This window comes from Barbus barbus, assembly GCF_936440315.1.
Source record: "Barbus barbus genome assembly, chromosome: 38".
NCBI classification, from domain to species: domain Eukaryota; kingdom Metazoa; phylum Chordata; class Actinopteri; order Cypriniformes; family Cyprinidae; genus Barbus; species Barbus barbus.
This window is the reverse complement of record NC_136716.1, coordinates 26,562,413-26,588,130: the sequence shown is the minus strand read 5'-3', so window position 1 is coordinate 26,588,130 and position 25,718 is coordinate 26,562,413. Positions and strand designations below refer to the sequence as shown.

Genomic DNA, 25,718 nt, shown 5'->3' with positions numbered 1-25,718 from the left:
AAAGAAAGAAAGAAAAAAAATTATATATATATATATATATTTTTTTTAATTTTTTTTTTCAAGAACATTGTCAAACGATTAATCGCGATTAATCACATCCAAAATAAGTAATAAATAAGTTTTTGTTTATATATTTTGAAAATATTTACATGTATTTACATGCATAAATGTATATTCATATAATTTATATTATATAAACATATATTTAATATATACATAACATATTTTTCTTAAATATATACATGCATGCGCGTGTATTTATATATACATAATAAATATACACAGTACACACACATACAGTATTATTTAAACAAAAACCTTTATTTTGGATGAGATTAATCATCTGACTGCACTAAAACATAGTGAAACGTTGTATTGACAATAAGAATATATACTGTTTAGAATTTTCAGTGAAGAAATCCTGTATTATAGTATTTCTATATAGAACTCTATATTATATTTTATAATACTGCATATAAAACACACACTCCAGATACTTGGCAATAATGAGACTTTGGGGGTAAATTTGCTTAATTTTCTTGAACATAAAGTCATAACAGAGAACAAAAATACTAAATAGTCCTAAAATGATGCAATACAGAGTGTAGTTACACTTCTGTCCATTCTTTCATCCATCCACCCATCTTCAGTTTTTCGTGGTTCATTGTAGCGTGCTGTATGTTACTACTATGTTAACGGTTATGTTACTCTGTATTGTGTGTTTGCTGAAAGCTGAGGTCTGGTTCTGCCGATGTTTGCTCTTCATCTCTCTTTTCACACAGACTGGTCACATCCTCTGTTTGCCTCTGACTGCATTAAAACAAGGCATCTAATCCTGTCACCAACTACCCAATCAAACCATCTGTCCCGAGCATCGTTACGAGAAACCAAAGACAATCAATGCATCTCAGATGCAGAACTTACACTAACTTATCTACCTGCCAGTATTTGGTGTAAGAAAGAGTATTCATGACATACATATGCCAACAGTTATGAGCAGTAAATATTTACATGGAAAAAGACTCTTATAATTGCCTTCAGGAGATAATAAAACGCCTACTGTATGTCACATAATAGCACACATCAAAATCTAAATATTATTGCGTTAATAATTCATAATATTTTTGAATAGTTTTCTGCTTTACAATGATGTTAATTGTTTTCACTGTCGTGAATAGGATGCATTTAACGCCCGAATGAGAGCGGCATTATAATTTTATGAAATTAGAGAATTCATTATTACTAAAATGTATTGATCGATCAGCCAAATCAAGACAAATGCTTTAATGAAATAATGCTTAATGCAAATGTTAAAGATGTATAATGTATAACATGAGACCCATTATATCCCAGGTTCTTGCAGTGAGGGAATGATTTGCACTGTATTACACTGAACCTTCATTAAAGTTAAGCGAGGTCTGTTTTTCTGTGTTTAAACAGACCCATCGAATCCTGTCAGCATTTCGACAAGGACTACACATTGCAGATCGATATGGCCTTCAACGTGTTTTTCCTCTTGTACTTTGGACTGCGTGTAAGTTTATTTAAAGGGATAGTTCCTTCAGTTTCTGGTCCCCATTGACTTACATAGAATGAAAAAAACACTATGCAAGCCAATGGGGACCAAATGAAGGTGAACTATCCCTTTAACATGTGCTTTACAAACTTTACCATTCAGTTTATTTCAGTATCATTCTAGTATTTGTTATATACCATTATATATTTGTTAATATTTTGAATGAGCGTTTTATTGTTATACAGTATTTTAATTTTAGCTTGTGTTTTTGTAATTTTAATGGATTTTTTGTGTCATTTTTATTTGTTAAATATTAGAACAAAATGTTTCTGTAAAGCTTTGATTTGTTTTTATTTCAGTTTTTGGCATTTTAGTACTTAAGTTTAACGCACGCATTTTTAATATTCATTTAAGTGTTAGTAAGTTTTAGGGCATTTTCTCTAATATTAAAAAAAATATATATTTTTGATTATTTCATTATTTAGTATTATTTTAGTATTAATTATGTACTATTATAGATTGATTAATATTTTGAATGAGCTATTATTGTTATATTTAATTTTAGTTTCAGCTTTGGTGTTTTTATGTATTTTTATTAGTTAAATATTAGAAAAAACATTCTGTATAGTTTTGATTTGTTTTTATTTCAGTTTTTGTAATTTAGTACTTCAGATTATGTATTTCTAATTTTCACTTTTTTATGTTTAGGTTTTTCATCTAATATTTAGATTTTATTTAATTATCTAATATTTTAATTATTCAGTTTATTTCAGTGTTATTTTAGTATTAATTGTATGAGCTTTTATGTTCCTATTTTGTTTTAATTTTAGTAATAATTTTTTTTTTGCCATTTTTATCACTTAAATATTAGAAAAACATTTCTATACAGCTAAGTTATCTAATATTTATACTTTTATTTTTATTTTGTATTTTATTTTATTTAAGCTTTATTTCAATTTCCAAAAACCGTTTTATTTTTTAATAGCAATAACAACTCTGGTGTATTTATATGCATTTATCATCTGACATGTGTTGTGTCTTTCTTTTCTGCATCCTCACAGTTCATCGCAGCCAATGATAAGCTATGGTTCTGGCTGGAGGTGAATTCAGTGGTGGATTTCTTCACCGTCCCGCCTGTGTTTGTGTCTGTGTATCTGAACAGGAGCTGGCTGGGTAAATCACTCTCCCATTACTGACACTTTACCTTTATTTAATACCTGATTATTTCATCAGATTATGACCAGAGGGTGTCAGAAATGTAAAACCCACAGGCAGATATTATTAGATAAAGGTCTGCACTGCCACCTGCTGGACATTAAACACATTAGGCTTAATCTGTCAGTAAACACAAATCATTTTATTCAGCAGCTCGCTGGGATTTGTGATCTCTAGCATGCTGGGAATTAGAGAGACGTTCTCTAGAAATCCTCCTATTGTTTAAAATGACTGATTGTTTGTTCTCATGCATCATTTTTGAGGTTTTTTGAGGACATGAGGAACTTGGGTCACTTCTAAACCTCTGAATAATTATTTAAGTACAGCAGGAATCATTCAGCTGCTCAGAAACAGACAGGTTCATTACCTATTGGGCAATTACAGACTGTTTTTACTAATTCAGGTCAGAATGATTGTCTGTGGGAATGAAGCAGGACGCAGATGCCATTCACTGATCTGAACGGCAGTATTCTTTTAATGAAGCGTGTTTAATTAATCGCAGAACAAAGACTTTCACTGGATTATTTTGTGATTATTGATAATTCAATTGTTTGGAGTAATTATTGGAGCAGAGTTGAAACCCATTTTCTAAATGAGCATGTGTTTGTGGATTGTACTTGTACTTCAGGAGATTTCCAGGATGTCTGACAAAGTCTGTTTTAAAAGCTTAGTTGGTTAAAAATTGGGCATTCTCTGGACGTTATATTCAGCAAGGATGCATTAAATTGATCAAAAGTGAGAGTAAAGACATTTATAAGGTTGCAAAAGATTTCTATTTGAAATAAATGCTGTACTTGCTGGACACAGTGTCCAAAAAATATTCATCAGCAGAAGTGTTTTCAACATTGATAATAATCAGAAATGTTTGTTTAGCAGTAAATCAGTATATTAGAATGATTTCTGAAGGATCATGTGACACTGAAGACTGGAGGAATGATGCTGAAAATACAGCTGCAGATCACAGAAATAAATAATTTTTTTTGATCAAATAAATGCAGCCTTGGTGAGACTTCTTTGAAGAACATAAAAAGTCTTACAGACTCCAAACTTTTAGACATTAGTCAGTTTTAAAACATGATACATGAATGCCATAATACTGTCTTGTAAACTTATACTAGCATGAGTGATTTGGACAAGGCCTTTATGTGATATAGCACAAGCGCTGTCCTCTGCTGGTAATAAAACAGTAAAACACTACATAAAAACTGCAAATATATTCTGATTGGGGAAGAGGCCTGTATGCGACTGCTTTAATGCTTCATATCCCTCATGAATTGAGTCGCGGTCGAAGCGCAGTTTATGTTCTTCATGTCCGCGTCTGTTTTCAATCCTCCTATAGGGAACAGGAGGTCACAGGGTCACATCATCCAGCTTTAGTTATTATTCAGCTTTCATTGACTTAATGTCCTTTTGTTGGTACGTGCGTGCATCCAGGACATATTCATCCTGGTTTGGAGTGTTTTTACGGCAGTTTTAAAAGGTTACAAGTAATTCCATCCGTTGTTAAACATCAAAGACATTAGTTTCATGTTGCCGGCAGCTATAGAATGGTTGCTTAGCGACCGCATCACAACATTCTAAACACCGTTTCATTGTATCGGTGAGTTCTGCACATGCAAACCCACTCAGATGATCTTCAGAAGATGTTGGAACCTCATAATCTGTGTTTCTTGGCACATCAGGCATCTGTAGTTTGAATAATTGATGATTGTAGAATCGTTCTGGCTCTAGATCTGCTGGCGATGTTAAACAGGCTTTCTGCCGGCCTCCGCTTGCGTCCCAGGACGATTCCTAAAGGAGCTTATGCTGTAATATCCTGTTGAAAAGGGTTTGCTCTAAGCTTTCACTACATGCTTACATGATCACAATTGGGATGCAGTTTGTGACGAGTCGGCTGCCTCCCCCCTGTCCATCATCACCACCCCGTCCCGTATTCGCCGCCCTTCACCAGGCTCCCGACGGGAGTGGGTGTGTGAGAGAGGAGGGGCGCTGAACACGCAGGGCTGGCGGCGTGTGATGAGGCGCACCTGACGTGAATGGAGCCTCATCACCGCCGCCGTTTAAACGCCGAGCGCGCCTCTCCTCGGGAGACCGGTCTCTCCCCCGTGCATGCACGCTGGTGTCCTCGTGGGTCCAGGAAAGGGAGCGTAGAGGGAACTACCTGCCGCCGTCAGAGACGCGAGCGGCCGGACCCGCAGTCCGGCCGACACTGCACCCGCGATACGGCCGTCGGGCAAGGACGCCGGGCCGTGGAATCCCGTCGAGCACCCGGGGATGAAGGAGTTGGACGAAGCCGCCACAGAAGCCGCCGTCACCCGCGCCCCGGGACCTCCAGACGGGAGCGCGTGCGGCCGCCGGACTCCGCCCCTTACCTGGACCCTTCCCTCCTGAACACTGCCCTCCTTCACGAGCCCCGCAGCACAACGAGGACACCAGATCCCTGTTTATTTTGGACACTTTTCCCCCTTTGGACACTTTATTTTAAATATTGTTTAATAAAAACCTCTCCGAGGCTTGACGCCACGCCCACTGTGTCTGTCGTTGGCTCCTCCCGCCACAGTGGTGGAGAATGCGGGCAGGCGGAGCCTAGACAGCACAGTTGGGCAACATCTGATGACGTCATCCCCTCTCGCTCGCAAGAAGCCGTAGAGCCCGTACGGGGACGGAGGAAGGACGGGGACAGCCTCCCAGCCACCAATGGGGTAAGTGACATTCTGTCTATTTGTCATCATTACCCCGTGGTTGGTTGAGGCTGTCAACTAAAACCCGCTTTCTCTGTCCCGGCTCCGGCGCGGTGCGAGAGGGAGCGTTGCCCGGAGAGGAATCCCTGCCCCGCCCACTCCGACCGCTGGAGCCTGGTTGAGGAAGGTAGCACTCCTGCGTGGGCGGCGACCCTCGGACGGGGATGTCGCTTGGGGGGGGGAATGTGACGAGTCGGCTGCCTCCCCCCTGTCCATCATCACCACCCCGTCCCGTATTCGCCGCCCTTCACCAGGCTCCCGACGGGAGTGGGTGTGTGAGAGAGGAGGGGCGCTGAACACGCAGGGCTGGCGGCGTGTGATGAGGCGCACCTGACGTGAATGGAGCCTCATCACCGCCGCCGTTTAAACGCCGAGCGCGCCTCTCCTCGAGAGACCGGTCTCTCCCCCGTGCATGCACGCTGGTGTCCTCGTGGGTCCAGGAAAGGGAGCGTAGAGGGAACTACCTGCCGCCGTCAGAGACGCGAGCGGCCGGACCCGCAGTCCGGCCGACACTGCACCCGCGATACGGCCGTCGGGCAAGGACGCCGGGCCGTGGAATCCCGTCGAGCACCCGGGGATGAAGGAGTTGGACGAAGCCGCCACAGAAGCCGCCGTCACCCGCGCCCCGGGACCTCCAGACGGGAGCGCGTGCGGCCGCCGGACTCCGCCCCTTACCTGGACCCTTCCCTCCTGAACACTGCCCTCCTTCACGAGCCCCGCAGCACAACGAGGACACCAGATCCCTGTTTATTTTGGACACTTTTCCCCCTTTGGACACTTTATTTTAAATATTGTTTAATAAAAACCTCTCCGAGGCTTGACGCCACGCCCACTGTGTCTGTCGTTGGCTCCTCCCGCCACAAGTTTTTTTCCGGTGGGCTTCGGTGCATTTTGGCCACCTCTCTTCTCAGAATGACTTTCCTCAGAGTGAGACGGAGCTTCTTTCCTGCTGATTCGACGCTGTAAATTGGGTGCGTTTTTATCAGTCATCATCATGATCCCGACTAAGATGTTGGTGTACCGGAGCCCTGAAGGGGCCACGCACACCGAGGCCCTTCTGAACACACGCAGACGCAAGAAATCCTGCGGCGAGCTCTTTCACAACGGCTACCGTGTGAAGATGCTCCACGCACCTGTCTGCGAGAAAGAGGAGCGTGACGACTCTCAGCACACGCTCTCCTCATGTTTCCATGCCGTCTTGTACTGGGGTAAGAACTGATGCTGGAATCCGCATGGATCGATGGATGTTTCCCACTCGTCCAAGAACAAGGAGGCAGCATTAAGCATCTTTACTCTTGTGTTTGGAGAAAGTTGCTTAATTTTAATTTGGCAGTGATTTATGAGATTTTTACAAAACACTAAAAATAACTTTTCTACTTTGAAAATAATCAGAGATGATCAATAGAATGTAAATATACCATTGCAATTTATTCAATACTACATTTGTCAATATTTGTAATAATTAAATTTCTGATACAGAATCTATGAACATGGTTAATAAATTAATCTAAATAATAATAATAATAATAAATTATTATTATTATTACTAATAATTTATGTAAAATTTATTGTTGCATTTGTTTCTTTCATTTTTGTAACCTTTTGTCCCAGATCTCAAGAACCAGTCTTTTTTTAAGCTCATGTGTGTTTAATCATAGCTTATGAGCTTATCTTCGGAAGACTCTGAACATCATTTTAATCATTCGTTAAGGTCATTCATAATCAGTATTCCACTAGAAATGCATAAAAATAAACCACAAGCTAAGGGACAAAGGGAGAAGCTTTTTCTCACGTGCTGTCATGCATTTGTTTGCGCATCAAGCGAAAGTCAAGTGCATTGCATTATGGGATGCAATATTTTGTGCAGGATGCTTTGTTGTTGTATATTGCACATGTTGGCAGGTGTTTGATGCATACTGTGTCTAGTATGCATACTTTATATTCTGTACTGCAGAAATAATGCAAGCATTGAGAACACAGCCATAGCTCCAGTTTAGTGTCTGCTTTTTTCTGGAAAGTATGATGTTGAGCAATGAAGAATCAATGATTGAGTTGTGAATGAGTAGATCGCTCTGCTGTATGATGATATTTGTCTGAATCTGACATGCATTTACGTGTGTGTGTGTGTGTGTGTGTGTGTGTGTGTGTGTTATGTTATTCTCTCTGAGGTTTTTTTGTTGTTGTTTTTTTGCGGTAATGCTTCTGAAACCAGCACTCAAATTTAGGCCTTTACGTCACAAGTGTTGAGCCGACTGTCTGTCGCTCTTCAGTCTAGAGACAAATAAACTCCATCCAGATGTGTTCAGTCCAGCGGTGCGCTCTCAACTTCTAGCACTTTCAAAGACTGATATTTTGATATTTCCTGCAATATTTTGAAGGTTTTATTTTTTGTAGCTGCGATTAGTTTGTGTTTTTACGGGCTGATGAAATCAGTGTCGTTGTTAAACATGGACGAACGCTTTAAAGGTACGAGCTGATCTCAATTCTCTGTTTTAATGCGTGTTATGATGTTCTGCATCTCAGTGTTGTTTCATGAGTCTTAATTGTGTTTCTTACTTGCTTCTGCTCTTTCATGCAGGACTGAGGTTCTTAAGAGCCTTGAGGCTGATCCAGTTTTCAGAAATATTACAGTTTTTAAATATCTTAAAAACAAGGTAAGAAAAAAATTATAATTTTTCACCTGCATGTTCTTTTGCGTTATCCTTGATCTTAAATGAAAATCATACTTTTTTAAAAGTATGATAACGTTATATCATCTGATATCGTTATATCATCTAGGGACGTTTGCATTTCATATATTGTGCTTTGTACTTTGAATTTTAGAGTAGTTATTTTAAAGTGTGTACTCACAAAGTATGATCTTTTTCTTCCAAAACATGATTTTACAGAATAAAAATTGTTCATCAATTGACAATAGTTTAACTGCAATTTCGTCTTCTATTCTGTTCTGTTCTGTTCTGTTCTGTTCTGTTCTGTTCTGTTCTGTTCTAATCTATTCTATTGTATTCTATTATACACTTAAAAAAGTCTGTATAAATAGAGTATAAAGTACTGTATTAATATGAAAACATTTACTCTTAAAAATGTCTTGGAAAATTACCAGTACATTCTCCTTTTTCTATTGATTTCTTTTTCTTTCAGTATTTTATTTTTAGATTTTATTATTATTATTTAATTTTGTTGTTGCCAATATTTTATTTCTGCCTGTCGTGCTTGAATATCCTTGAGATTGTGGTCAGAAATCTGTCCATCTCCCTGCAGATTAGGTCTAAAGCTTTAGCGCAGATGTCCAGGAGAGCTTATTGTGCAACAGAATAAATAATCTCAGTGCGACTCATTCAAATGGAGAGGTGAAATCTACTGAATAGACTGTGCCAAAACAATCTGAAATGATTTTTGGACTAAAATTGGCCAGTATTATACAAAGAACCTTTAGTCATCCCAGTCATTTCTGTTCTTTTGAAAATGTTTTGTTTGTATGAAAGGTTTAGCAGGCTTTCCAAAATATGCTCTGGTTGAACTCAAATTTATGTGCAGCGTTAGTATCATGTGAGTATCAGTTGTGAGTTGATTTCTAAAATTTGTTTTCATAGCAACTCCATAAAGTTGGTGAATTTGTGCTCAATCTTTATAAGCACATGGCTGACGGCAGCGGGCTTCATACATTTGGTAAGTCAATCGCATCAGGAATGAACTGGATGGTGAAAAGCTACATTTTGATGAAAGATCACGAAAACATACTTTTTCTTCTTTTGAATAATGAATCATTCACAATAAGACAAAAACATGTATTGAGAAAGAGGAATAGTTCACCAAAAATAAAAATGAAAGATTGTTTCTTCATCAGATTTGTAGAAATGTGTCTCTGCATCAGTGTCTCAGCAATGGATGCTCTGCAGTGAATGGGTGCCGTCAGAATGAGAGTCTGATAAAAACATCACAATAATCCACACCACTCCAGTCCATCAGTTAACGGCTTGAGGAAAAGCTGAAACACATCCATCATTAAGACGTTTTTAACTAAAATACAAGTCCAGAATCCATAATAATGCTTCCTGCAGTGAAAAAAGTGCATCTTCTGTTGTCTCTCACATCAAAATCCAGCCACATATATTTGTTTCGAGCTGTTTTGGCTTGTAAACTCTGCTTTTTTTCACTGGAGGAAGCATTATTATGGATTATAGACACATATTTTAGTTACAAAACATCTTGATGGATTTGTGTCAGTTTTTGTCTTCTCAAGCTGTTTGGACTCTCATTCTGACGGCACCCATTCACATCCATTGCTGAGACACTGATGCAATGCTACATTTCTCCAAATCTGATGAAGAAACACATTCATCTACATCTTTGACGGTCTGAGAGTGCACACATTTAATTTTGGGGTGAACTATTCTAGGATCAGTTTTGCTTTCATGTTGACAAAATAAAGCTTAAGTAGAAATACTGAGCCTGTTGGTGTGTTTTCAGGTGGAAAACTCAGGGGATCCTTGGGAAAACTTCCAAAATTCCCAACCGCTTTCCTACTGGGAGTGTGTGTACTTACTCATGGTAACCATGTCCACAGTGGGTTATGGAGATGTTTGTGCTAAAACAACCCTCGGCCGCCTTTTCATGGTCTTCTTCATTCTCGGAGGATTGGTAAAAAGCCTAAATAAATAGAAGAAATCCCATAATAATTCACCCACAGCCTGCATTTCTGCCTCCAATTATCAGTTCCTTAATCATTGTATCCTTGACAACCAGAGCTGGAAAACGAACCCTTCATTTAGCTTCAGTCCCATCCAAACGTTCCCAGCTTCTGCTTGTCATGATGGAAAGATCTTCATGTGTTTTTGCTTGTACTGCATTGTGTGTTTTGGTTCTTAAGCAATTAAGTATTTCTATATTTCAAATGCTATATTTGTTGATTTCAAGTGGAACCATCATTAGGGAGTACAAAGTTATTCTGTTTGTAGAAATCATGACTGACTGCGGTTTTAGAGAACCTGACCCAGTTTACCCCACCCTGACTCCAACAAACTCTATGAAGGGTTGAGATATGAGATACACACCGTCATGATGTCAGCATACATCACACATACATGACTGTCTCAAATTAAAATGGCATTTAAAGAAATATATTATTAAAATTATTACAAAATTAGAAATAAATACAAATATTTATAGAAATTAATATGAAAAACTGATCATATTTTGTAAATATTAAAACAAACATTAGATTTAATATTAATAATTTTTCATAAAGTTTGTAAAGACAGATATGTTTTAGTATTAATGTAGTTGTATGTATTGCAATGCTTTTATAAAAAACATTAAGGACACATTAGTGCACAGATTTTTTCATATAAATATATATATATTTTTTAATATAAAAACATTTTTTTTATTAATTTATTAATTTAATTTATTATTTAATAATTCATTTTATATTAATTAAAATGAATTGTTATTAATAATTTATATACATCTTTTACAATAAATAAACATAATTATATTAATTTCCAAAATATTTTTTTTAATTAACATTTTATTATTAATAAAGTTTTTATAGATAAATAGATTCGACAATTTATTGTATTATGTAATGCTTTTATAAAAATTAAAAAATTCTACGTAAAATAATTAAGGACACTTTAGTGCACAGATCTTTCCAATTTGCCATATTTATGAAGTGTTTTTGAAAGACAATTTACTGCTTATCTGAAAGTTTTATGACCAGCTTATTGCTATGCTTGTTTTCATGTAAATAAAATAATAAATGATTAATGTTAAAATATTATTTCAATATGAATTATTAAAATTGAGTTATATAAATATATTAAACCAATTATAATAATAAAATGTTAAAATGTATTAAAATTAACATGAATTTTAATATTCATAATTTTTAATAAAGTTCGTAATGAAATATATTTCTCTGTTGTAGTATGTATTGCAATGCTTGAGATGTGAGGCAGTGTTATGAACTCCTGTAATAATGTAAATAATGTAAAAGGTGAAGGTCAGCAGTGGGACAGGTGACAGTCGTGCTCATATCTGCCCAGCGTAAGAGTTTGTTTGGACTAAACATGGCTCTTGAGGTTTCCTCCTTTACTTCACCGTTTTCCCTCTTAAAACGGCAGATTGAATCTCATCTGTGGCTTTTCTTCTCTACAACACCGATATCCCTTCAAACAGGGATATTTGTCAAACAGAATGCTTTTACTTTTAGCCTAAAACCTTCCAACCTGTAAATTCTGGGCAATGCATGTACACAAGCATTCTGACTCTCACTGTCTGCATTTTAAAGCTCCAGTATTCAACACTTAAAGGGATAGTTTGTGCTAAAATGATTGCCATTGTTTACTCAGCCTCATGTCGTTTCTTTCTTCGGTGGAACTCGAAAGGTCTACTTTTCCATATAATGAAAGTGAATGGGGACCAAAGTTACAGTTCATATGACTTGTTCTTCAGAAATCAAGTCACATTTATTTCTATAGCACTTTATACGATAGAGAAAACAAACAAATAAATAATAAAACAGGAAAATATGAGAATCAGTGATACAAACTACTTCAAATATGAGACAAATTCTGCTGTAAAGCAGCTCAAAAAGTGAAAATAGTGTTGTTATTCAGTTTAAATCAGTTCAGTTTAGGGCTGAGACATTTTATGATTCGATTCAATTTGATCTTGATTAAATTCGATTCGATTCAACTAATGCTGGAACTGTTCAATAAACCCAGCCTGTTGGTACATTACTATAGGAAGGGGATTTGTAAACAAACATTAAAATTAAATTAAATAGTTATAATTAGTTCATTATGAATAGTTGTATTTAAATAATTATAATTCATTTAAATTCAAATATTAACTTTTGCTGATATACTTATGTTTCTACTCCAGTTTGTTGTTGAAATCTAAACATTTAAACAGTGTATGTCATTTTGGAATTAATTGTAGTATTTATCGCAATGCTTTTATTAACCATTTTCTACATTAAAAAATAAAGGACACATTAATGCACAGATCATTTCAGTTTGCCCCTTTTATAATCATTTATTTTGTCAATGTAATACAAACAAAAACTGTAAACTTCTGAAAGACGGTTCACTGCTTATCTGAGCGTTTAAGGATTTATTTTCATATAACTAAAGTAATAAAATGAAACATTATTTTCATATTAATATTACATTTATATACAAATAATTATATTCATTAATATGAATAAAATGAGTCATATACAAGATTTTATAAATAAAAATGAACATTTATTTTAATATTAATAATTTTGTAATTTACGGTAATACTTTCTACATAAAAACCCATTAGTTCACAGATTATTTTAATTTGCCACATGCATAATGATAAATTAATTAATAAATTATTAATATTAATATATTATTTCAATATTAATTCTTCATATTGATTTCATCTAAAAAAATATATTAAATTGTTATTTTTAATATAAATGTAATTTTTTTTTGTATTTATTTTTGTATAACGTGTAAGTTCATCAGTTCGATTCAGTTCAAGTTTTGGCTCGGTCACCCATCATTTTCATTATATTGCAACGAGATGCTAATTTTTTTATACATGCATATTTTTTCACGGAATAAAGTAAGTCGAAGGAGTTTATAATGACATGAGGGTGAGCAAACGAGGACCGAACTCTCATTTCGGCTGAACTATCGCTTCAAGGCTCTTATTTCTGATATGAAATCTCTCTTCTACTGAAGGTAGAAGCATTGGCAGACTTCTATTGTCCTGTGTCTCCTGTCTCCTCCTCCAGGCCATGTTTGCCAGCTACGTTCCTGAAATCATAGAGTTAATAGGAAACCGCAAGAAATATGGTGGTTCCTATAGTGCAGTAAATGGGAGAAAGTAAGTACCGCGGGTTGGGCTGCGCTTGTTCAGTGCGCTCGGCCCGTCTGCATGCCCGTCTCTCTCTCTGTCCCATGCATGTAGGCAATGTTTGCTCGCTACGTGCCTGAAATCGCTGCTCTCATCCTTAATCGGAAGAAATATGGAGGGAGTTATGACTCGACCCGAGGAAGAAAGTAAGTCAAAGGATCGAAGGCGCCGAACCTCTAATGAAAAGGTTCTTATTTTCTGCAGGGTCTGGCATGGAGGAGCGTGGACTCTGACCTCACAGGAAGTCGCTGTAGTGCTTCCTGTGACGTCAGAGGTGCTTCTCCACAGGAAGTAGTATTATTATGAGGGTCTGGGGTCAAATGGCACAAATCATCTCATTGCTTGTGGCGTCGTGTGAGTCGCTCATCGCCGCTTGCTGAATCGTGCTACTTGTGACACTTGGGCTTCTGCGTGTGCGTGTTGTATGTTTTCATCACAAAGCCAGATTTTGTACAATACAAAAGATTTTATTTTTGGAAAGAAATTAGTTCTTTCATTCGGCAAAGACACAGTAAATTGATCAAAAGTGACAGTGAAGTCAAATGCCGTTCTTTTGAACTTTTGAAGATATTTCACAATTTTTACTGTAGTTTTGATCAAATAAATGCAGCCTTGCTGAACAGAAGAGACTCAAAGAACTGTACCCACCCCAATCTTTTGAATTATAGTAATGCATACATATAGGTGTATTTAAACCCATTTTAAATAACACTAATATAAGCCATTTTATGAGGTGTCACAAATATGCACATTTTTTATAGTATATGTACAATCACAAAATTCAACTACACGTCACTGCAATGTTTTGTGCGTCATCTTATTTTAATGCTAGCTATAACAGTGTACACATCATATATGAAATATGTGCTTGCATTAGTTTATAATTAATCATCAGCAGTCATTTTGATGGATTATTTTCGTCAGTGAAGCTTCTTTTTGTTGCTCAGATGCTTTTGCTTTAAAGTCCTCATGAAATCAAGATTGGTGTTTTGTGATTTAGTCTGTAGCTCATCTACAGTATATGCTAGTAGAGTAGTGATTTTATGGGGTCTTTAACTCAGTGGCACTGCATTGCTGTTACTGCTTTAAACTCATTTGTTGTAAACTTAAGACAAGGTTTGTTGTTACAGAACAAATCCAGTTTCTCCAGAAAAAATCCACCCAGACTCCCTTTGAATTAGCACATGCTCAGGGTTCATTTCACAGGATTTCAGTCTGATTTTGTATGATTTTAAGGCTAAATGTTGTGTTAAACGTGTGATCTGGGTGGTTTTCTCTCTTGTTGATCAGCTGTGATGTTTTCTGATGAATACTCACCCGTTGCGTTTCTCAGGCATATAGTCGTCTGCGGTCACATCACACTGGAGAGCGTCTCCAACTTCCTCAAAGACTTCCTACACAAGGACAGGGATGATGTCAATGTAGAAATAGTTTTTCTCCATAAGTAAGTACAATGTTGAAATTGAACAGAGGTTTCATCTGCACAAAAGATGTTTTGAAGAACGCTCCTGCTGCTCTGTTTTTTGGGGTGTCTTGGTCTCACAGTGCCATTGTGTGTGTGTGTGTGTGTTTTCAGTATTTCCCCTAATCTTGAGCTGGAAGCCTTATTCAAGAGACACTTCACACAGGTGGAGTTTTACCAGGGATCTGTCCTCAACCCTCACGATCTCGCTCGGGTCAAGGTACAGGTTTGATCTACAGTCTGCAGGCTCAAAATAAAAAAATTGCTTTGATAAATTAGTGGGAAAAAAGGTGTGAAAGTGTGTAGTGGAGTGTAGAAATGTCATAAATGTATATGATCTTAAAATGCCTTTTTTGTGTGTGTGCCATGAGTCTTTTTTAAATGATTCACTAATTGGTCTGAATGATTTGCTAGCAATTTGACTGGTGTTGAAAATTTTTATGGGGTAATAACAAAAACTGAGTTCATGAAAAAGGACATTCAGTGGACAAAAATATGGGAACCCTGCAAAAAGTGATTTTTTGGGGGGGCCCATTTATTTACATCCTATAAAGTTTATTCACTTTTTAAATGAGATCTGTTTTTTAAACTCATTTTTCTAGATTGAGTCGGCCGATGCTTGTCTGATCTTAGCCAATAAATATTGTGCAGATCCTGACGCTGAAGATGCATCCAATATCATGAGGTGAGACAGCCCCCCCCCCCAAAAAAAAACATAAAAACAAAAACAAAAGATTAAATAAGAATTAGTGCATTATACTCAAAAAACTACTTTTGATGTGTGTTCTTCTAGGGTGATATCCATTAAAAACTACCATCCAAAGATCCGAATCATTACACAGATGCTCCAGTACCACAATAAGGTGAGAGTTTCCATGTTATTATCAGTTTATTGTACCAAAAACAGCCAAAATTACCATTTTCCCTTTTCATGGTCTTTAGAATTAAACGAGCTACTGTAACTTTAAAACTATTTGGTATCAATAAATGCTCTGGATGAACTAAAGAGGGAATTTTGAGTTGTGCATTTTCAAGTATGTCACATTGAACATCAAAATCTTGTTTCAAACAGTTATGAGGCCTTTAATGCATGCACTTTCTGTCCTTGTCTTCTCCAGGCTCATCTTCTCAACATCCCTAGCTGGAACTGGAAGGAGGGCGATGACGCCATCTGCCTCGCGGAGCTGAAGCTGGGCTTCATCGCTCAGAGCTGCCTGGCCCAGGGTCTGTCCACCATGCTGGCCAACCTCTTCTCCATGAGGTCCTACATCAAGGTCAGCTCACATGCTGGAGCAAACGGTGTCACCGTTTGAATCCTGAGCGTGAAACTCACAACTTACTTCTGTTTAGATTGAAGAAGACACATGGCAGAAGTATTATTTAGAGGGAGTAGCCAATGAAATGTACACAGAGTATCTGTCCAGTGCCTTCGTGGGTTTGTCTTTCCCCACCATTTGTGAGTAAGTATGACCATTTATACATGTGTTAGTATGATAGTAAAGTCATTGAAACTATGAAAAAACACAAATTGAAGTATGAGAATGATGTTGAGAAATGTAAACTCTTATAATTTTGCAATTTCAAAGACCCCAGACTTTGCTTTGTAAATAAATTCAAGCATTGAAAATGTTAATGTCTACAAAACTGCGTTTAAGCAGAAGCCTTTTGGTCAGAAGTTATGTTTACGATCATGAGAGACAAATTCAGTCAAGTGTGTTAAAACTTTTGACAGGTTTTCTAATTTCTTGATTATCCGAATACGTTCCTGGATATTTTGGCAGTAAAGTGGCTGGTATAAACAGATATAAAAGGAAACATGTTCATCTATTATGCATAATTTAGTTTTCATTGATCTTTTATTTCTCTGTAGACTATGCTATGTGAAGCTGAAACTCCTTCTGATCGCGATCGAGTATAAATCAGACCAGAGAGAAAGCAGGTCAGTCTGCAATGTCCTCACAGCAATATATATTTCTTTAATTAGCATACTCTTGACTCAAATACAGTGTTATTTTAGTATCGATACACAGTTTTTGTTAACATTTTAAATTAGATTGTATGTTTATGTTGTTTTAATTTTAGTTACTTTTTTGTGATTTTGTAGTGCATTTTTGTCTTGTATAATATTTCTTAATTTTTTTTTAGTTTTTATTTAATTTATTTATTTTTTGTTATTTTAGTGGATTAAGTTAAGCAAAAGAAAAATGAGAAATATGTAAAGTATGACTAAAAGGTTTTTAATTTTTAATTTTATTTCAGTTGTTTATTTCAAACACCTTTGTCAGACTAGTATTTGCCATCTAAAAAGTTTTTTTTATTATTTATTTTACTTCAGTAAATATTAATGTTATTTCAAGTAACAAAAATGTTTTTTATGGTTATAGTTTGAGTGTTAATTAAGGATAATAGCCCTGCTGATTAGCGTGTTGTTTAGCGTGCTCTTTATCCTGCATTCAGTGGCTTGTCTCACTTTGCTGCTGTCTGTGTTTGTTTCACACAGGGGTGGAAAATGGTATGAAATTATAAGGTTTCATTTGGTGTGGTCATGTCATGCCAAATTCTCTTGAAAATTTACTTGCCATATTTCCCTGAAATGTTCCTGAATGTTTTAGGGTCTGTATTCGCTTGGTCGAGACAGTTTAGTCAAGGCAGTAAATTATATGTGTAGATTTTCAAGGGATACTGTTGTTCAGTTTCTGTACTTCTGTGTGTAGCTGTACGAGCTGTGTGTGTAAACTGTAATGTGGCTCTGAAAACAGTGGTGACGTATCTGCCACTGCCCTTCTGAACATTTTAATGCTTTTACTGTCAACAAATCTGTTATTTTCTGTAGTGACACAATTATGAAATTAAACATGCTGAATGTTTAAGGGATAGTTCACGCAAAAATGAAACGTCCGTGGATCATAAAAAAGACGTTTTAGGCACAATGTTCTTTTCCATACAATGAAAGTGGAAGGAGACAGACACTATCAAGCTCCACAAATGACAAAATAACACCACTAAAGCATCCCAGAAGTATGGCTTCAAACAGTCAAATTTCATTTGTTATATGCTAAATTAACATGCAACTTTAAAAACATCATTGTCCAGGTGCGAGTTCCTTGATTGCAAACAGCATGTAACTGATCGTGATGCAGCTTGAAAAACGTAATCATGAATGAGAGATGAGATTTGCAGCGCAAGGGAAAATCAGTAAATTGTTTATTTTACAAAGCTGTTGTATATTTAAGGCATTATGCTAAATATCTCCTTTAATGTTTCATGGAAGAAGAAAAGTAATGTGTCTCGAATGACATGAGAGTGGAAATGATGACAGATATGCTATTTTTGGGTGAACTATTCCATGCTTGCATGTCTGTTAACCAAGTAAACTAAAACTATGTGTTTGCATGCAGATGTCGTCTGAAATGTTTAAAATAGGTTATTTAAGTTCAGACATACGTAACAATAACCTTCATCAAAACAAACAGATACAAAGAATAGTCTTATTAAATTAAATTAAATTTAAAAAAAAATATTTTAGTAAATGCATGTCGTCATTAACATTAAAATGAAACATGATGCATCTTTTTGTATTCTGGGTGATTTTGACATTACAAAATATTAATTTATTGTCTCTTTTGGGCCGGTTTTTCTTCTTTAGATTTTCATCTTTGAATGTTTGATAGATTACACAGATTTTAGGTTAAGTTTTAAACGTGTTTTCACTTCGTGGCATGAGCTGTCCTGTCTTCATAAGTGCAGAATTTATTATTTAAAGGGCGGTATTTCTGAACACATTCTGTGGTTTGTGAGTGTATGTTTGTATTTTACAGCACGCTGATTAACCCGGGAAATCATGTGAAAATGCAGGAGGGAACGCTGGGCTTCTTCATCGCCAGTGATGCCAAAGAGGTGAAGAGGTGAGGAGTTGATGTTTGTTTTTTTTTTTTTTTTTTTTTTTTTTTTACATATCCAGCTATAGATTCATATCATAACAGCTCATATGAGGTGTGGATGGTTTGAATAAGATCTCCTTTTTCCATTAGGGCACTTTTCTACTGTAAAGCTTGTCACGATGACATTACAGACCCAAAACGGATCAAGAAGTGTGGATGCAAACGGAGTAAGTTACCATAAGAACATTTATTAATAATTGCCTTACTTTCACTTTTTATTTTTATATATAGATTATTTTATATATATAATCATATTTATAGGTAGATATATTAGGTTTATTAGATTTTATGAGATGTATTTTGTATCACTTTCACTTTCATTTTACCAAACATGAAAATGTATTTTTTTGATTATAACATTTATTAAAATATTTAATCAGGCAGACTCTGTTATGGGATCAGGAATCATCAAACTGGATTTGTTGTGAGGTTTTTACATTGCACTTTACCACATTTTTCCCTACAGCTAGAAAATAACGATTTAGATATAAATCTCTCACGTGTGGAGGAGTTTGTCAATGACGTCTCTACCGAAGCTGTTTTATCAATATCACTGCACTGCCTGGCCACATTATTGAACTTTTTGGCTTTTACCTCCACTTGATACTTTTAAAATACATCAAACACATTTTGTTAGTAATTGACACATTTCACATTTTCCCTTTTTCTCGCTGCCCTGGATCTGTGATAATTTCCCCCACCCTCTGATAGTGTTGTATTGTGAGTAATGACTGTGGATTTCTACTGTAGCCTGCTGCATGTGTAAATGTAAAACTACATCTTCCATCAACCCACTGTCCTCCACCGCATCATCAGCTGGAGACAGCTTGAATTTTTCCTGTTCTAACAGGCTCCTAACAGCACTTGGGCTTTTCTGAGAATTATTCTGTTTTGAGTTTAGATATCACCCCATATGTTTATTTTATTTTATTTTGTAATATTTAAGAATATCATTTTGTGTAATTTATTAGGGAAAATGTTGTGTTTTGCATAATTTATGGATTAAAAAATACTAAAATATATTTTATATACCATGGCAGGACATGTTACATTGAGCTCCTGATATCTTTTATTATTCATCTCCATGCATTTCCATGCTTTACTCGCATCTCTAAAATACAGTATTCCCAAGAATATAAAAAAATAATTAAAACAGCATTGGAACCATTTGAACTGATATATTGTTGTTGAAAAATACAACAGATTTTACTCTGTAACAGAATTGTATATAACTTGATAACAAACATGTTTTTCTGAAGGTGTTCCTCAGGGCTCTGTACTTTACCTGCTGTAGTTTCTGGATGTCCAGTTTCTGTTAGTGAAATAATGCTCCCATTCATTAACATGCTTCTCCTCCTCCTCTCCCCTCATCCGCCCCATGACCCCAGCCAAGAAGTCAGCCTACAAGAGAATGCATCTGGCATGTTGTGTAGCTTGCGGTGGGGCAGAACGTGGCTGCTCGTGCATGTCAGACAGTGTGGCTAGTAACACGGAGGTTCTGCACCGTGGCTTCCCCCTCTCTCCTGTGTCTGTGTATGATAACACAACCACTTTATGCTCCTGTAAGTGAACGCCTCCCCTGTGGCACCCGTGCCAACTGCCCGTGTAGTTGTCTGTGCCCGCTACCTGTGTATGTCCCATCTGGCTGGTGCAATGCCATGTAGTGGTGGCATCTGATGTGGTGAAGACTGCTGCAAGCCCATGGATGTCTCTGTGTGGTAGACTTGGTCTCCTGCATGCTGTTTGTGTGAATTGTATAGATGCAGTTTAGTAGCTTAGTTTTGTAATTCATTGAATCTTTATTGTAATGTTTTATTTTACATTCGGCTATGTACAGTGGTCTTTATCTGAACATTAAGCATAGTTTGTGCTGTGTTTTATGCTAATAATCTAGAGCATAAAAGGTGAGGTGATTGAAATGACTAACACTTATAGGAAAATGGCTATACTGTATAGGAGAATTATACAGTATATGTTGTAAATAGAGATATTATATGTCTTTTGTATTGGAGGTTTAGAGCGTAGATATGTAAAAGCTTATACCAGCCTAAAGTAATTAGTTGGTGTCCAAGCCTGGCCATGCTGGTAAGATTAGTCTGGTTTGATGGTTTTTGGGGGCTCCTTGGGTCAGCTGGACAAGTTAAGATTTTGTGCTCACTGGGTGGTTGAAGATAGTCAGTTCTAGATTAAAAAAATAAGCAATTTATTTCCGTTTTCTTTCTCATTGGTTCATCATTTCATTGCTCCATGTGTCTTACTTTAACCACATTTTGTCTTTGCATTTTCTCAGCTAAAAGTAACTATAACGGATACATCAAATCAAGTAAGTCTTTTACCCATTTTTACTTGTTTGTTTCTTAACCGTTTGCTGTTTCTTCATCACCCTTCTCTTCATTCTCGTCTTTCTTCTCTTCATGTCCTGTTCATCCAAAGATTTTATGTGATTTGGTCTGATGTATATATCAAAGCAAATGTCATTCAAAATATTGAGAATTATTTTTTGGTTCGTTGGTCATTAATAATAATAAGTGGCTGTATGAAGTCGGTTTACACAGGTTGTGTCCAAATACTTTTTGCAGTCTGTGTATGTCACAGTCTCTGAATATAATTCAGCTCTGCAGGCACCTGCTCTCATTCAGCACTAGATGGTACTGCTGCACTGCAGTTCTGATAATGTGGAGCTGCAACTTTGTAGATTTCACTGCTTTGTCTTTGATTTGTTTTTATTGTTTTCTAAACATTTGTGAAGTTTTTTTTCATTTTGAATGATGTAGAATATGTCAGCTAATGGTGCTGTCAGCAATTTCAGTTTAGGAATATTATCCATATAATCTCACTACTACCTGACAGATATCTCTGAAATAAGGATCCTGAGAAACTGCACCTGGCGCGGTGACTGTGGAGGATCAATAATAAATCATATCAATAATAAATCAAGTAATTAAATATTCAAAAGTTCTTTTTTTAAATGTATGCTATAATAAAATCAGTATTCCGAGTCAATATATATATAAAAAAATATTTTTTTTTTATAAAATATAAATATAAAATATACATAAAATATAAAAAATATCAAACATTAAAAATACAAAAATATTATAATCCATTTTCTATAAAAAACATTTTTAAACATAATTTCTTAAATTAACAATATTGTATCAATCATATGTTAAGGACAGTAAAAATGGCTGATTCTCTTCATTGCCTGATTATGAATGTTTCTTGTCTGACAGTAAATGATGAGCTCAGTCCAACATTCCTGCCCCAGAATCCCAAACCCGCCCTAATGCGAGCTCGGTGCGCAGTGAGAGCGCCTCCTGCTGTCCCGGGCATCCGTGTGTCAGTGCCTTTAGTAAATAACCGTAAAGGAAGTCTGCTGTCTCCGGCTGCCTTATACCTGCACAGACTCAGTCTGGCCAGCTCTAGAGAGCTGTATCAGAGCAGCAGCGCTGGCACAGGAGCATCTGATGCCACCCGCCTGCATCGGGCCTGTAGTCTGCCTGTTAAATACAGATATCATTCCAGCCACGGCTCCACCTCCACCATCGGCCCGCACACGTTCTGTAAGACTCGGCCTGGCTTTGTGGGAAATGCATGCGGACTAACAGAGTTCAGAAATACTAAACAAGCTATCCTGAATTGCAATATGAATATATATATATATAATTTATTTATTTTTTCTAAAAATAAGTGGGTTTTTTAAGGGAAAAAAAGAATTTGATGAGAAAAAGCTTTTAAGAGAAAAAAGCTTTTTGAAGAAAAAAAAGGAAGCTTTCTGAAGAGAGAAAAATGTTTTTAGGAAAGAGTAAAAATGTTTTTTTTTAAAAAGCAAAATGAGAGAAAGTTTTTAAGAGAGAAAAAAAATTGTTTTGTTTTTTAAGAGAAAAAGTCTTTTGAAAAGAGAAAAATAATCTTGATGAGAGAAACTTGTTTTTGAAAAAATATATTATGTAGGGAAAAATGGGCATTTGGAAGAGAGAAAGGAGAAACAAATCTGATAAAGAAAGAGAAATAAACAGACTCAGGAAGGCTCTAAGACACCTTTTTTCATGTTGCAATTCAGGGCTTCCGTAGTACTGCATTAATTAATGAAAAAATACTAAATACATTTTTATAGTTTAAAATAGTTTAAACAGTTTTCACAAATAATTACAAAGAAAGGGCAAGTAACACATTGAATTAAATATTTAATTTGAAGAAGGCAGACTGAAATAGTATTTTCTTATAAAACAAACTCTAATAATTGTAATTTACAACTTAAAAAAAAGGCTTAATAATAAATAGTATAAGCCACCCAAACAAAAACATGTGGAACAGAATTATGATAATAAATAAAATTAATAAATATTTAATAAAACTAGTAATTATTTAAAAGGTTGTAAAATGCATTACAAAATCTATTATAAATATTTAGTTGCAAATCTAATCATTTCACCGTTTTCTGTTGAAAATAATGCAGAAGTAAAGCTGTACATGTTTTTAAGAAAAAAATTAACTGGCCATTTTTAATCAAATAATGCAGCTAAGGTAACACTTTACTTGAAGCCTTTATATATAATGCATTAAAAAACACAGTTATAATACCAAATACTGTATATTCAATATTACACCTGTATAAGAAAGTATAATGCAGTAATTCACATGACAACCAGTTTCAGATATAACAACGAATCTGCAAATATTCCAATGCATTTTAACTTTGGTTACAATTATTTATGAAAATATATAATGCGTTACAATGTACATTATGCATTATACACAAAGAGTTCAAGTAAAGTTTATCACAAACAGTAGAACAATTTAGTCCACTCTTTCTCTGTCTGCTTCATCCCTTCTGTATGTGTCTCATATCTGTCTGATTATGTGTTTTGGAGTGTTTTAATGCTTTGTGACTGTTGTTTGGTAACATATGTAGTTTGGTTGCGTCTTATACTGTGGCTGGTGTTTCAGTAGTGGAGGAGGAGCAGCAGTCGGCTCTGTCGCCCAAGAAAAAACAGCGTAACGGAGGGATGAGAACGTCGCCCACATGCTCGCCCAAAATAATAAGGTAAGAGCACAACCGTCTTTCTGTAAACATCACTTCTATGTGCAATGTGACATTATTTCACTAGCATTGCTTTGTGAAATCCCTTCACATTCAGCATCTCTATCCTCTCTCTCATGCTCACTAAACGGGTCACACGGCCCACAGCTCCAGCCAATCAGAGGCTGAGGTCGGTCTGTGTCGCCTCAGGCTGTCGTTCGCTCAGTGCCGTCCGACGCGCCGCCCGCTTTTAACTCCCGCTACCTGCCTCTTATCCTGTCCGCCAGAATTACTGATCCATTTATTGATTTTGACTGATGAAAGAGCTGCTAGTGAATTAATAAAAGCCATTAATGCACAATGATGGAATGAGAATAATATCTTCTGAATGCTTTATCAGGACAGCAGGCATGAATAATTCATATTGCATGGGCAGTAATTAATAACAAGTACTTTAACAAGTATATATATATTATATATATTGTGTTTGTATATATAAATGGCCTATATATACATTGCCTTGCGAAAGTATTCATATCCCTTCATTTTTTTCACGTTTTATGTTGCTGCCTTAAACTGCCTTAAATGACTTTTTTCCACATCAATCTACACTCCATACACTATAATGGTATTGGTAAAGCAAAAAAAAAAAAAAAAAAAGGCATAAAAAAAATATAGACATAGAATTAATGAAAACCCAGTCTAGAGCATTCAGAACCTCAGACGGGCAGAAGGTTTACCTTCCAACAGGACAATGGACCTAAACTCACAGCAAGAGTGGCTTATACACAACTCTGTGATTGTCCTTGAGTGGCCCAGCCAGTGCCTGAGCTTGAACCCAATCAAATATTTCTGGAGAAACCTGAAAATGTGTGTCTGCCCCCATCCAACCTGACAGAGCTTGAGAGGTGAAGAGGTGAGGAAAAGAATAGCAGATAATTGCCAAATGCTGATGAACAAAGCTTGTCGCATCAAACAAAAAAAAAAAGACTCAGCTAAATATTTAGTTAAGGGTATGAACACTTATGCAATGTACTTATTTCAGTTTTTTTATTTGTAATTAATTTACAAAGTTGTGACAATTCTGTTTTTGCTTTATCAATATGGTGTATGGAGTGTAGACTGATGTAGGAAAAAAACTAATTTAAAGCGGTTTAAGCAGCAACATAACAAAACGTGAAAAAATATGAAAGTATGAATACTTTCGCAAGGCACTGTATATATACAGTGCCCTCCATAAGTATTGGAACAGTAAAGACAAAATTGCTCTGTTGGCTGTGGAGTCAAGACATTTACAAATATGATGAAAAGATGAATATGAGACAAAACTACAGAATGTCACATTTTATAATTGGGTGATTCAACACAGATGTTTCACCAGCTAAGAAGTTCAGCACTTTTAGAGTTTGATCCCTCTATCTGATGTGAGCAGAAGTATTGGAGCAGTTGCCTCTCAGGTCTTTCTAAGTGATCAGCTGTGTCCTGTTGCATTAATTCTTCAGATATTAAAAGCAGGGAATGCCTCGTATCAGTTATATCCATTACTTCTGTATTCTGAATCTTGCATTCGATGATGACACACACAAACCAGGATGAGCAAGCAATTTGGATTCTAAAAGAAAAGAGGAAGTCAATTAGAGCTCTAGCAAAAACAAAGGGCATGGAGAAATCAAGAGTTTGGAAACCACCAGCAACCAACAACGACCTGATCAGCTGAGAAAACAACAGTAGTTGATGACAGACAAATCATAAAAGCTGTGAAAATGAACCCTAAAAGACGTGTCTGTAAAATCACCAACAACTTCCAGAAAGCTGGGTGATGCTCTGACAATCTACTGTCCTCAGGAGACTTTGACACAGAATTACAGATGCTACACAGCAAGATGCAAACCTCTGACCAGCACCAGAAATAGAAAGACAAGAG

At 36.2% G+C, this 25,718-nt stretch overlaps 1 protein-coding gene across 7 annotated transcripts in view; it reads left to right on the top strand.

Annotated features, from left to right (window-relative positions):
* LOC306857563 (calcium-activated potassium channel subunit alpha-1a-like) overlaps nucleotides 1–25,718 on the top strand; it is a 91,124-nt gene that overhangs the window by 44,474 nt on the left and 20,932 nt on the right. The window contains exons 4-22 of one of the 7 annotated variants that reach the window (XM_079397552.1): nucleotides 1,441–1,534; nucleotides 2,578–2,689; nucleotides 8,051–8,126; nucleotides 9,066–9,141; nucleotides 9,943–10,113; nucleotides 13,247–13,338; nucleotides 14,702–14,812; nucleotides 14,945–15,050; nucleotides 15,433–15,515; nucleotides 15,624–15,693; nucleotides 15,949–16,104; nucleotides 16,181–16,290; nucleotides 16,701–16,769; nucleotides 18,649–18,735; nucleotides 18,862–18,938; nucleotides 20,160–20,333; nucleotides 21,062–21,094; nucleotides 22,005–22,334; nucleotides 23,725–23,818. In XM_079397552.1, coding sequence (XP_079253678.1) covers nucleotides 1,441–1,534; nucleotides 2,578–2,689; nucleotides 8,051–8,126; nucleotides 9,066–9,141; nucleotides 9,943–10,113; nucleotides 13,247–13,338; nucleotides 14,702–14,812; nucleotides 14,945–15,050; nucleotides 15,433–15,515; nucleotides 15,624–15,693; nucleotides 15,949–16,104; nucleotides 16,181–16,290; nucleotides 16,701–16,769; nucleotides 18,649–18,735; nucleotides 18,862–18,938; nucleotides 20,160–20,333; nucleotides 21,062–21,094; nucleotides 22,005–22,334; nucleotides 23,725–23,818 — 2,121 coding nt within the window. Of the gene's footprint in view, nucleotides 1–1,440; nucleotides 1,535–2,577; nucleotides 2,690–8,050; nucleotides 8,127–9,065; nucleotides 9,142–9,942; nucleotides 10,114–13,246; nucleotides 13,339–13,422; nucleotides 13,515–14,701; nucleotides 14,813–14,944; nucleotides 15,051–15,432; nucleotides 15,516–15,623; nucleotides 15,694–15,948; nucleotides 16,105–16,180; nucleotides 16,291–16,700; nucleotides 16,770–18,648; nucleotides 18,736–18,861; nucleotides 18,939–20,159; nucleotides 20,334–21,061; nucleotides 21,095–22,004; nucleotides 22,335–23,721; nucleotides 23,819–25,718 lie in introns of all 7 variants that reach the window. The other 6 variants (XM_079397553.1, XM_079397555.1, XM_079397554.1 and 3 more) reach the window with 6 other exon arrangements.